The 12,981-nt window shown below is 42.7% G+C and overlaps 1 protein-coding gene across 2 annotated transcripts in view; it reads left to right on the forward strand.

The window, feature by feature from the left end:
• Nucleotides 1-6,251, forward strand: part of LOC123165689 (transcription factor bHLH48) — an 8,280-nt gene extending 2,029 nt beyond the window's left edge. Inside the window, exons 4-7 of one of the 2 annotated variants that reach the window (XM_044583382.1) lie at nt 852-920; nt 1,098-1,172; nt 2,398-2,635; nt 4,956-5,789. In XM_044583382.1, coding sequence (XP_044439317.1) covers nt 852-920; nt 1,098-1,172; nt 2,398-2,635; nt 4,956-4,990 — 417 coding nt within the window. In that variant the 3' untranslated portion in view covers nt 4,991-5,789. The other variant, XM_044583381.1, reaches the window with a different exon arrangement.
• Nucleotides 6,252-12,981: the final 6,730 nt, after the last annotated feature.

Here is a 12,981-nt window from a genome sequence, read left to right on the forward strand (position 1 = left end):
CCCCTACCCATTGGAGTGTTGCTATCTCCCCATGCACACGCAATAATGTCAATGTTCCATGGGTAGGCATGGCATTAGCATCCTTGGGTGTGGAGGCGAAGCCCGGGTAGGTTTGCCAATGGGAGGTGGATGGATGGATGGTCTTCTACTCTTCGTGCTTCATTAATATGTGGATTTATGGAAAGGTGGTTGGCGTGTAGTAGTAGTATCTGCTCGGTGGTTTCTGACTGTCAGGATGGCCGGCAGCCTTGCGATAGAGGTGTCAAATGCCAATCGCTGTGAAAAGATTGGTGCCACCACTCGCTGACGATTCTCCTGTGTGTGTTGATTGAACTGCGTGTGTGCCATTGTCAGCGGATCGCCTTGCTGCTTAAAACATTCTGAACGGTTAATCATGTCGAAAGTTGCAAAAGTGGCCTACCTAATGTTGGCTGGAACATAGCACACCATTTAGGACAAATGACCGACGAGATCGATCAGGATACCAGGCAGCAACTTCTACAGATTAGTTCTGCAATCAGATTTGGCACTGCCTCAGTACTACTACCTTACCTATACCCATAGATGACATGGCTTTCTCGATGCGGCAATTTTGGTTATACCATTTTTCTCTCCAAAGGCTGTTGATGTCGACAGCCTTGCCCTCTAAATACAAATCTGAATTTGACTTTGAGTGGGCCTTCATATTCTTTTTTTCTTTCCTTCCATTACATACATCGTGTAATATGTTGTAAGCCTGTCCTTCATTTGCTATAACTGAGCCAAAATGAGTTACAGTACTTCTCCCTTTTACAAAAAGAATATGATTGACTTAAGCAACAGAGGTTTACTTGATCTGTGGGCTGTATCAGGTATCAGGAACAGCGCTGGTACTGGAGGAGATCATCAATCATGTTCAATCCCTTCAAAGACAAGTCGAGGTAACTGTTGCCCATTGTAAGACCTGTTCAATCATCCTAAATACCGTTTCACCTCACACAAACTTAACACACAATTCCTTTTATATGAGGGTGAAAGATAATAAGATGTTTCCCAATTGGGTTTCCACCCCTCCTAATAGTTTTTTCTTCTTCTTTTGCTAACTGTGGTTGGTCCAGTATCTGTCAATGAGACTCGCAGCAGTAAACCCAAGGGTTGACTTTGGTGGGCTAGACAACCTTTTGGGTACAGAGGTATGCTTATTTTGTCAATCTTTTTCTATCATGAACTTTCCAGAAGTTAGGCCTGCATGGATTCATAGAACAACTATTTTGCGACATATTTTTTCCAAATAACCATTAAAGATCATTGTAAACTGCACTCTGTGCGAAGTCCTTGGTCAAAATTTCCTAATCAGAATAGCCCTCTTCCCTGCATTTAGCTGCTTCATTTATTTTGACTGTTTTCTATTGAGACAATCAACTTATGGAGAGAATCCTATGCCACCCACTACAACGACATTGAAATATGTTACTGTCCTTGTCCGGTTAAAAGGAAATATTTTTACTGAACCCAGCAATTGTAAGCAACTTTACCACTACGAGATGTGTACATGCCAGTTATTGCCCTCCAACCAATGCACACAACAAATGGGGGCTTTTAAATTTGGGAATATAAAATTGCCAATCAGTAGTGCTACCATTTGCCGGCGCTTCCTGAGCTTTATGGTTTCACAAATATTTCCGTGTGCGCGCGTGAAAGTTATCTGCCATTCTTCCGTAGTTGCCTATCGATTTATTGTTACTCCATTTGTAGTTTTGCCTTCAGAGGAAAAAAGACGCTGCTAGTAACAGTACTAGTAAAATATATATTATTGAAACTTGAAACAACGATAAATTGAGAATGCTCTGGACTAAACAATTTTATACCCAGCAATATCATTTGAGCAAATTATATCAGTATATAGATAAAAGTGACTGATGTTGAGGACATATTCCCTCCGTCCTTGAAAGAGTGTATTTCCAACTTTGTTGGAAAGTCAAACTTTTTTATGTTTGACCGTATTTATACAATAATACACCAACATTTATGCCATCAAATTAGTAGCAATAGATTGATGATAAAATATATTTTCATCATATACCTATTTGGTTTCACAAACATTGAGATATTTTTGCACAAACGCGGTCAAACTTTGAGATAGTTTGACACTCCAACAAAGTTGGAAGTACACTCTTTTAAGGACGGAGGGAGTATGAATTAATGTTGCATTTCCAAAATGACCTGTAAAAGCTAATAATTTTATAAGTATATCTTAACTAGTAAATTTGATGAAAGTACTTCATAAGTCCACCTGGACAAAATTTCACCCATCATCCATTTCTAAGTATACTAGTTATTGCTACCGAGAAGTTCAGCACCTGTTCCTCTTTATTCCTCAACCTGCTGTTAATCACAAAATGCTACCTACGCTGTCAGTGTGGAAGGATAACAGGTTTAAACTGCAAGAGTGGAATGGACTTGGAGCAAGTCAGCTGGCCCGACATGGGCGTTCATGGAGCGAGAAATCTCGCGCAGCTACAACAGCAGTTCTGGCATGGTGATTTAGTACATCCACAGCAAGCAGCTTCACCGTGGGAAAAACGGGGGGACGTACAACCTCCTGTCTTTAGCAACACCAGCTCCTCTCTCTTCGGCTACGATCTCGCAAGCTCTGGTAAAATTATCGAGCACACACACCTTTAACCTATTGTCTGACTGAATTAAGTTGCTTGTCATTTACTTCCACGTTTCTCAGCCTCGCGTGGACCACGACCTTTGTCTCTTTCTCTGCCCAGAGTGTTTGAATAGATAGGTGAATGCAAAACGTGTGGTGTAGGCGTGTAGCTCAAAATGTGTGAATAGTGCATTCTACTAGGGAAATAGCTGAAGCTTCACAAAAGATAATCACTGAACACTATGCCCTAGCCCTTTTACGGCCACGATAAGTCTCGGATATCATAGCATTGCTCTGTGCAGAAATGCAAGTTAGGCAAAATAAAATAAATAAAAAACTCGTAGAAACATGTAGTCTTAGTAATTTAAGTTGCATCTCGCTGACATGCTAATGGACGCACCTATCGTATGGAATATGGATTACAGGCTGAAACACATAGCCAATGAACATTCATTCAGTAGCAAAAGGCAGGAGCCTGTAACTTAAATCGAAAGATTTCAGAATGCATTTCGGATCTTGCTCGATTTCTTGGTTGGTCATTCAATCATTATTGCCATCATCACCAGTATTTTGGGTGGTAGGGGCCATGGCTGTGTTCGTCCGGTGGATCTGTTCTCTCTGGCACCGGGCGGACCCAACTGGTTGGTGCGGATGGGCCCAAATCAATAAATGCAGTGTCTAGAAACCCATAGCGCCCCCCGTCTTTCCGTTTGGGCTTGGCTGCATAAGGCCTGTAGATGCAGATCTGGTCCCTTTAGCGCTTCTGACCACACGGACAACTGTGATGGGCCCACCCTTCTGTATGCTGTCCATTACATGTCTGGGGGATCCCCTTTCCTGTAATGGGGGTTGCCAGCTGCAACCACCTTAACCCCGGAGCCACTACCTCCAGCATTGGGCTTTGGTTGCTTCCACTGTAAATGTCTTATCTTCTTGAATTAAAGAGAGTAGTGAAGTGCAAGCATCGAAAGTAAGTGGCAGTAGATTTGGTACGTGCAAGGGTGGCTTGTGAGGCTAGGATTTAGGTACTTGTGGGCCTCGAAAAAAATAAATAAAACCATTCATGTAGATCATGTCAGAACCTGAGCATCTGCGCAAAATCGTGCGAGATTATGATGAAATGTCTGCTGTACAACAGTTTTTCTTTTCTTTTTGCAGCTGCACTGTTCAAATAATGTGAGTACAGCTTTTGTCAATTGATCGTATTCTACAGCTGAAAATGTTTTAACATAATCTGCACCTGTTAGTTTCTTTAGATCTTTTTGAGATGCAAAAGTAGCTAAACCTGAAACCAATGCACCCTCTTGCATCTACAAATACAATTGGCCTATATTGTTTGAGCAATTTTGGCATCAGCTGGCACACACCCCTGCTATCTGGCCAATTTATTCCACTGCCCTGGCAGTTCAAATAGGCTGAATCCAAGTGACACAGAAACTTCCACAATAACTCGTACCATGTAACAATCTTTCTAGTTAAAGATGGAGCAGCATCACTGACTAGATGAATACCGACATCGATCTCGACATCTTGTGGTGGAATCAATTGCGCACGGGGCCATTTTAGAGGTCAATTTAGCTATCTACCATGTGGCTCATGTCCTGGAAACCAAGCGGGTCAGCTCCGTGGTTTAGCAACTTCTGTATGTTGCACTGCTTTTGTTGAGATCGTTACTGCTCTTGTGCTGCCACTAAGAGAAAAGTGAAGGGAAGGCCTAACAGCCTTCACGATCTGCCGTTCGGATCTGGGGCAATCGATATGAGGCTCTGGATCCAAGCAGAGTGCATTTTGGAGACAGGTGCTGTTGGAGGTACAGGCCCAATCATGCAAAGCGTTCAAGAATCATTAAAACCACCACGGACCCCCCCCCCCCCCCCCCTCCCTCCTGACTGATATATGTACTGCATTACGGCTGGCAGAATCTGTTTTCCGCCAGAAATTATTGCAGCTTCTTCGTGTACTGGTGCCTGCTCAAGGATGAGTGGCATACAGCGAGCTTTGTCCAGACTCCAGCCATCATCTTTATCACGTGACCCGCCCTTGCTGCACTGGAGAGACCGAGAGAGCTATCGTTTCCTGACCTCACGTTGAAAATTGCCCTAATTGCTTTGGATTGTTTGTAATTTGATTCTTTCGCTTTGCCTTCAATCCTAAATTGCTATACTAGAAGACAGCAAAAAGGCTTCCTGGCTCCCCTCTATTCCATGTCTGCCAATGCATACTATATTTTGCTTATGTGGCAATATTCTCAAGCTTTTTACACGTGTGGTTAGAAAAATTCCGTCTATCAGTCGTAACGTGCAAAATTGCCTTGTTGAAGGAATTGTTTTGAGAGCTTGGACTTCTCCAGGGTGAAAACCCAAGATCTTGGATCGAGCAACGACGGCGCTTGTGCACTGTTTCCTTCTTGGAGGCGTTGCTTTTGGAGACCTCTTATGTTTTCCGGATGCTATATTTGGTGGTGGTTTGTGTGCTGTTGCTGAGAGGAGTCGGTCACTATGATGGGACCTTTGTTTTTTTTCCTTTCTTTTTATTTTTTTCTTTGGCTGTGTGCATCCTGGCTGTCTTTGCGACATTTTGTAGGTGTAGAGGCTTGGTGTAATTGATATCTTCGCGATATTAATATATTCCCCTTTTCAAAAAAAAAAAAAACTGGTTGACAAGCTGGTTACTCCTGGTGTCCTAGTTACTGTTCCGGGATAATATCCAGCAATACCCACAACTTACATATGCTCCCATTTTGGCAAACGAACTGTCTCAAAAAATCTGATTCTTTTGTGAATGTTCACAAGACATGTGCCTACCTCCCCTATAAAATTCAAAATACACAAAGAGAAAAAATAATGACAAATTCAGCATGAATAGTGTCAATTTTTGTCTTTTGTCTTTTTTACACTATTAATGCTGGATTTTTTTTGTTTGTCTTTGAGTATTTTGAATTTTGGTTTAAATTTTAGGGGATGTAAACACATACCTTGTGAACATTCACAGTTCTTTTTGTTTTTTTCCTTGAAACATGTAAATTGGAGTTTTTCAAAATGGGAGCATGTTAGTAGTGGTATCACCTGATATTATGCTGTGGCTAATATGCTAGTATCCGAGATCGGAAAATTGAACCCTAGCAACTAGCACTGACTTGATTATTTTCCATGTCTTTCTACAGGACCGCAGCAACCGCCAACAAGCAAGCTAAAAACAGAGCTGTGAGCTACATCAGTATATTGCAGGCCAGGAGAGCGAGCTACACATAAGCTGGGGGCGATGAACGGCAGAATGCAATGGGGAGCAAGCAATCAAGACATGATCTGTGGGCGCCGACGATGCACAGTGTGGTGCAGGGACTTGTTTCAACGGCAGCATTTTGAGATGATGTACATATGGAGATGGAGATAGGAAATACTGTTGGTGATGTGGAGCTGAGCTGAAAGGCATGGATGGGTGGATATCAGGTTTCCCTGCTGCCATTCATCTCTATAGAGACGGGCGAGCGATACTGCAGTTTCTGGTCCTTGCTGGTGTATTCTTGGCGTATGCCTTCTGACTATAATGGCTGCATAATCTTAAGGTTGTATGAGCAGCATTGTTTGATGAACAAGGCCCTGTGGTTTTGCACCTCTGTTTGATTGCGTTCTCCAAATGTGGCAAAGCGACGAGCTGCCTTTACTATTTACTGCTCTCCCTTCCTTGAGTGTCAAAAACGAACTTATATTATGAAACGAAGGGAGTAGCAGCCGCCGCCGTGCCTGTGGTTGAGACCGTGCGTACGTATGTGTTGTTTTTCATTTTAAAATGAAAGAAGGGATGGCAGTGGGTTTGAGGCCGAGCTGGTTGCGAACAGGCCCTTGTACATTGTTGTTTATTATCAAGTCCTTCAGCAATAGTTATTCCGTCGTTGTTTTTTAGGGATAGGAGGCGACGCGACTTGCTCCAGCCAGAAGGGAGACTCGCGATTGCGATCTAGCGCCACCGCCGGATCCCTCCTTCACCGCCACCTCATCCCGACGCCTCTTCCTCCTCCACCGCACCTTCCTTCCCTTGCCGTCGCCTGAGGCGCCCTCTGGCAAAGTCCGGATGGCTCTGAGGAAGGCAGCGGTGGGGCTCTTCTCGGGCTGCTCGGCGCTGGTATGGCGGTTGCGATTCATGGATCGGGGATGGCGGTCCCTTTGGCGAGTCTTCCCCGTCCGGTGGTGCGGCAGTGTAGGTGGGTTGCCGGGGATCGGACCGTGTGGCCGGCGATTCACCGGCAGGTTGGTGTCGCGGTTTGATGCCCCGGCGGCCAACGGCGCCGAGCTGCCTCTTCCTCCAACCCATGGTGTGTGCACTCCGTCTTACCGAACATGGCAGTGCTGCAAGCCGGTTACCGGATTGGGACGGAGCGGGAGGTCGGAATCTGGATTGGGATAATTCCCAGGCCGTCCTGCTGGCCGCGACGGCGACGACATCCGTGGGTGCCGTTTTTCTTCTTGGAGACGTCGTTCGGGTCCGCCCTACCTTCTCCCACCTCACGGTCTCTCGGGTGAAAACCTAGGGTGGCGACGACGCTCTTGGCGTCGTGTCCTTGAAGGCGTCGTCGTCAGAGCTATGTGGCGGCGGGCACCGCTTGGTGCGTCGGCAGTTGCAGATGACGTGCCCCTCTTCCTCCAGGTGGCAGCTGTTCCGAGGGGAACTCTAGATCTAGGTGTCGTTCCCCTCCTGGGGGCATCCTCTTGGGGCACTGGTTCACTGGAGAGGCTAACAGGTGGAATGGTGTTTCATCGACCGCATTGATGACGGTGGGTCTCAACGGCGTGGAGCAGTGGAGTCTCGGGGTTGGACGCGATTTGATGGACGCGCGCAGGCTGGTGGCGCTGTCTAGTGTCATGGGGGCGTCGATGGCAGATGGGACTGGCAAGATCTATGCAGTTATTCCTCCTGAAGATGGGATGGCGAAAGATGGCGGCGGCGGATCCTAGAGCGTGCGCAGGCGGTGCACGTTATGGGACGCCTAGACCGGATGGTCTTCAGGCCACCGGATTAGATTGTGTCTGTTATGCGGCCAGAGGCACATCTGTTTATTTGTAGGTGTAGCGACTTTGTTCGCCTAGAAGGGGGCTTGAGGTTGATCCTTGTATTCATTTTGTCAGACTCTGATGAATAATTAATAAAAATGGTTGTGTGCATTATGCTAGTGCAGAGGCTGGGGGTAATCCTCTTTTTAAAAAAAATCCGTCGTTGTTTATTGCCAAGTCCTTGAGCAATAGCTCTTCCACCACTGATGCCTTGTTATTAATGAAAAGGGTAATAGTTAGAGAATGCACCTGTCAGCTGCTATTAACATTAGCTTTTAAATGTGTGCAAATTCATTTAAAAAAGAATGCAATTGATCTGCTCATCACCTAAAATATTCAGGGAACTAAATGGATATTCCATCATGGTCTGCACACTAACAGTAAACCTGCACAAAGGGTATAGATACCTTTGAAGACATGATTTTTTTTTCAAGAATCAAAACCATAGCAATGGCAGGGTTATCATGACGAATAAAAAAATAGAAGCATATGTGAATAATCAAGATCACTCTTTATCTGAAATTCATTTACGTTCTAATTGGTAATCAGATGTAGCTTTTAAATTCCGACTACAACACTTCTAATTCTCTACTCGGCTTTTAGATAATAACTGAAACCTAAAAAATAAAGCTTTATAAAATATTTATTTCACATACATCAAGTGAAACTGAAATGAGTAAGTGGACCAAATTTAGTAGCCTGAGCAGATGTAACAGAGATGGAGCCTACTTTTCTACCTCGCCTACTTCTAGCCCACCTTCCTCCCGTGCAACAAGTTAAGTTGTCATGCACTCTAAACTTTGACCAAGGAAAGTAATTTGGCGATGAAGCACAAATGAGAAGGGCAGTAACTCCTAATAAATTATGTCTCATTGGATTATATCCGTGATAGAAAAAAGCAGAAATACAAACATGTAAATCTGCTCCTGCTCTGTTGTATATCCCAGCCTTTTCTCATTCTGTTATGTATTGTCACTTCAAATAATATAGAAAAAAATTCAACCTGTTCGTTGATCTGTTCCAGACCATGGTTCATCTATCTATGGTTGTAGTTCCTAATGAGAATAACAATAAGCATTGCGCATATTTTTACCATGCATTTGGTAGATGGTTCAATGATCTAATGCCAACATCCTGGTTGAGCTTGTTCAATGGAAATGAATATAACCAAGTGAACTCTCATCCTATATTGATACTACTGGAACAAAATTGCCCTTCATAAAATCTCAAAAATCAAATGAAAATGTTAATGTTCAAGATCAGGTACTTTGTAGTTTTCTTTATTGGTAAAATTTTGACTGAGCTACATTGTTGTTTTTTAATGTTGATGTCATAGTCTACCAAAAAGCCTAGGGTTTGCCTACTCTAACTAAAGGGTTCCAATAAGAATTACCTCAAATTCCCGTGAAAGCCGCTGATAAACTACTAAACTACCGAATGAATAATCTTCTCACGGTCTTTAACAATTTGTGTGCTAACACCTTCAGCATGCAAGCGATTCTTCTACCATTCTAGTCACCTAAATATCACCATGAAAATATTCATTCCACTAAAATCCACATATTGGAGCCATGTAGTCATTTCGAAGAAGTGTAAAATCTTACGATCTATAGGCTGGAGCCATGTCCACTCTTTAAACAAAGAAATTGTTTCACTAAATAAGTATAAGAACGTTCCGGACACACTCATGTCGACATGCCTTTGGAAAATAATGTAAAAGTACGGAAAATGATATAAAAGTATGGCTTCAAAATGTACGGAAAACAAATTCAAGAGAATTTACTTGCATTAAGTGTAGCCCAGAGTGGGTACTTCATGAGCTGAACAAAGAAGATACCGATGTTCCATTTAGTGTAATAAATTAGTTTATCCTTTCAGGCAACTTATCCCTGCAATCTAATTATAGGAGAGCACACAAACAATCAGCTTGGTATTTTTAATGGATGAGATAAACATAAACTCTTTTGTACAAATTCTGATCTTATAATTTAGTGTCGCATGAATTAAACATGAGCTCCAAGATAAGAATCAAGACATGCTGCACAAAGATGTATCAAAACCCCAATGCTGCCATGTAGTAAAGGAGATATCAATATCTAAGCATTTACACCATACTTGAGCCTTTGTACCAATTATAGCTTCAGATTTCTCTTGATAAATGTGTAAAACGAGTATGTATTTTAGGTTTTTAATCTTTGAATCGGTCGCTGAGCCTTGCTCAAATTTTTAGCTCCAGTTTTTATATCTAGTTGAATGTAAGGGTATCTACTTTATAATGAAGTGGATGAAGTCAGCAGTAGCACACACACAGTTGCAGAATTTTGATTCACTTGCTTGAGATTTGCACTACTATGGTCAAATTGGCAAAATGAAAGATACACCAATTTCACGAATACCAACAACTGTATATCTTACTATCAAACTCATGTATGTGGATTTAAGATAATCAATTTTATGATACTAATCATTATTGACTAATTTCTAGAACTTTCACAATCTCAAAATACCCCACTATTATTCTAAACAACCAACAATTGTGAATGTTTGCACTGAAAAAAAGAAGGCACATGTTCTCCCATTTTGTTGAACTTCCGAAGATATGATGTGCACAAGTAAAGTATATGTAACTTCCTGGCAGTAGATAGAATATACACTATTGTATGCTATTTAATTTAACACATACGCAACTCAATATTGATATGACATATTACTTGCAAGTTCTTGAAACAATGATGAGAATTTGTTTCTGTAAGTGCATCAAGTGCCCCCTTAGTGGTTTTCGAGTATTGAAGACAAATAGGTTGAGGAACTAATGTGTTTTTGAGTATACACAGGAGAAAGAGTCCTTGAAGTTTTGGTTTAACACATGGAAGATGACCCCTAAAAATGTTATTCTTCAAGTGAAGAATTTGGTGATGAAATTGGTACGACCTTTGAAGAAATTGATGTGAAGACTTTGAAGCTTGAAGACTTTTGTTTTCGTAGTTTCTTTTCTTCTTATTTGTGTCATAGGAAAAACCGTATTGTTAAAGGGGGTCTAGGTGAAACATATTTCACATTTCCAAAGTGATGCTTAAACTTACTCAAACCTATACTACTCTAGCTGCTTCGAGTGAAGCCTTTGGAAATCCCCAGTACCGCTGACGCATTTGCTAGCGACAGTGACGAAGTTCATATGGCCAGTGGCGAATTTGGTCATGCTGAGGAGTTAGGATTTCGCTAGTGTGATCTGCCTAAAAGTGAGGAAATTGAGTGCCTCGATGAATTTCAGAGTTCAAATTCCGACCATTGTTGCGCCGCGGGCCATCTGTCGAGTGGATCCTTATCCTAACAACAGTCGAATCAGAGAAGGGCATTTATGACAATTCATGTCGGGTAGCCCTAGCTGTAAATAGCCACCCCCACAACCACTTGTTGGTTGGCTGCTCCGAGAGAACTTGACACTTGTCATTTGAGAGCAACCCATCCTTTGACGACTTTGAGAGAACCCTAAGTGAGGACAAACCCAGAGCCAAAAGTGGTTGAGCATCACTGAAGAGATTGATCTGTGTGATCCGACACATGTTACCTTTGAAGACTGTCATTCTTCCAGATGGTTAGGCGTCAAGTTCTGAGTACACCAAGAGTCATTGTGGTGAGCCGGTGAACATGTCTGTGAAGGTTTTGGAAGTCTACCTTGAAGACTTACCACGAGTGATTGGGCGAGGACTAAGTGACCTTAGCTCAAGAGGAATACGGTGAGGACTGTGTGTCCTCTGAGTTGCGACTCAGCCGCCTCAACCAGACGTACAGTTGATACAAAAACTGGAACTGGTCTACCAAATTGCATTGTCTTCATCGAGCCAACCTGGTTTCAAATTCCTCACCCTCTCTTACATTATTCCGCTGCTAAAGAATGTGTGCTATCTTCTGATGAATTTGAACTGAAGAATTTCATCATGCTATATTTCATTTCCTCAGTTCATGTTCCTCATGCTTGAATGCCTATGTGATTGTATGTTCTTCACTCTTATGTATCTTGTATGCATGTACTCTGATTCTATGATGACTTAGTTTCCCTCGCGTTTCTATTTCTTCACTCTGATCTTCGTCAAATTCTTTAGAGTTTAACAAATTTCTTAAAATCACCCATTCACCTCCCCCTCTGGGAGTAAACCTGCGCTTTCAATTGGTATTAGAGCAAGGTACTCCCTTGTTCTTTGTGATTTTGGTTTAACCACCTGGAGTTTTAGTTATGTCGACCGCATGTATGAAGAAGGTATCCACTGCGTGCCCCATCTTCAATGGCACAGACTATCCCAAGTGGAAGGCTATGATATGGAAGTGTCCCCTATCCATGAATAGTGAGTTGTGGACCGTCACTGAGATAGGATTGACTAACCTCTGCAAGATGGCCAATGCTGATGACATTCACAAGTATACTCAGCTGGATATACGGGCAAGGGCTGTCATCTACTCCAGTCTGTCCAGAGATGAGTTTCGGTGTGAAGCTCATTTGGGACCGGATCTCTGATGTCTATGAAGGGCACCGTACCTATCAGGATCCATGGTTCCTCGAGTTCAAGGAGTCACTCAAAATGATGACTTTCGAACATGATTCATCTTATTCAGCATCGTGCTTCATGGCCAAGGGCACCAAGGTACTCAACCGCTCTTCATCCTTCTCAAGTGAAGATGAATCTGATGAAAACATGACTCCTAGCTATTCCAAACTTGCTAATGTTGACAGAAGGCAGCAAACTGCTATGGAAAGGATTCAAAACCTACTAGATAAAAGTGATGATCTGTTGAATGATGAAATGGAACGCACACAAACTCTGACTGATGACCTTGAGCATCTTCAGTCAAAGTATGACGAACTTGAAAGTCGTCATGAGGCCCTCTCAGCCGCACACGAGAAGCCGTCCTATGAATTTATTCAAAGGAAGCAAGAACTCAAGAAGCTAAGAGCGTCTCATGATGATATTCAGAAATACAACGGTTCATTACTTCTCAATAGATCAGCACCACTCTGGAAGAATTTGTTTCTCCATGCTTAAAATGTCTTGAACGTGATAATGCAAATTCTTCAGCTGGATGTTCAAATGCTTCAACTGCTGCTATATCTTCACATGTCTCTGTGGTTTCAATCCCCACATCTGAGGATACCACAAGTGTTACTGACGAAAATGCAGGTCTGAAGGAATTGTATGTCATAGGCATGTACAAAAGCCTCAACGGGCACCAAACTTTGTGTGATGTGCTCAAGAAGCAGATTCTGAACAGGAACCCTAGGAAAGAGGGTATTGCTTTTGAGAG

Source organism: Triticum aestivum, chromosome 7D (genome assembly GCF_018294505.1).
Source record: "Triticum aestivum cultivar Chinese Spring chromosome 7D, IWGSC CS RefSeq v2.1, whole genome shotgun sequence".
Lineage (NCBI taxonomy): Eukaryota > Viridiplantae > Streptophyta > Magnoliopsida > Poales > Poaceae > Triticum > Triticum aestivum.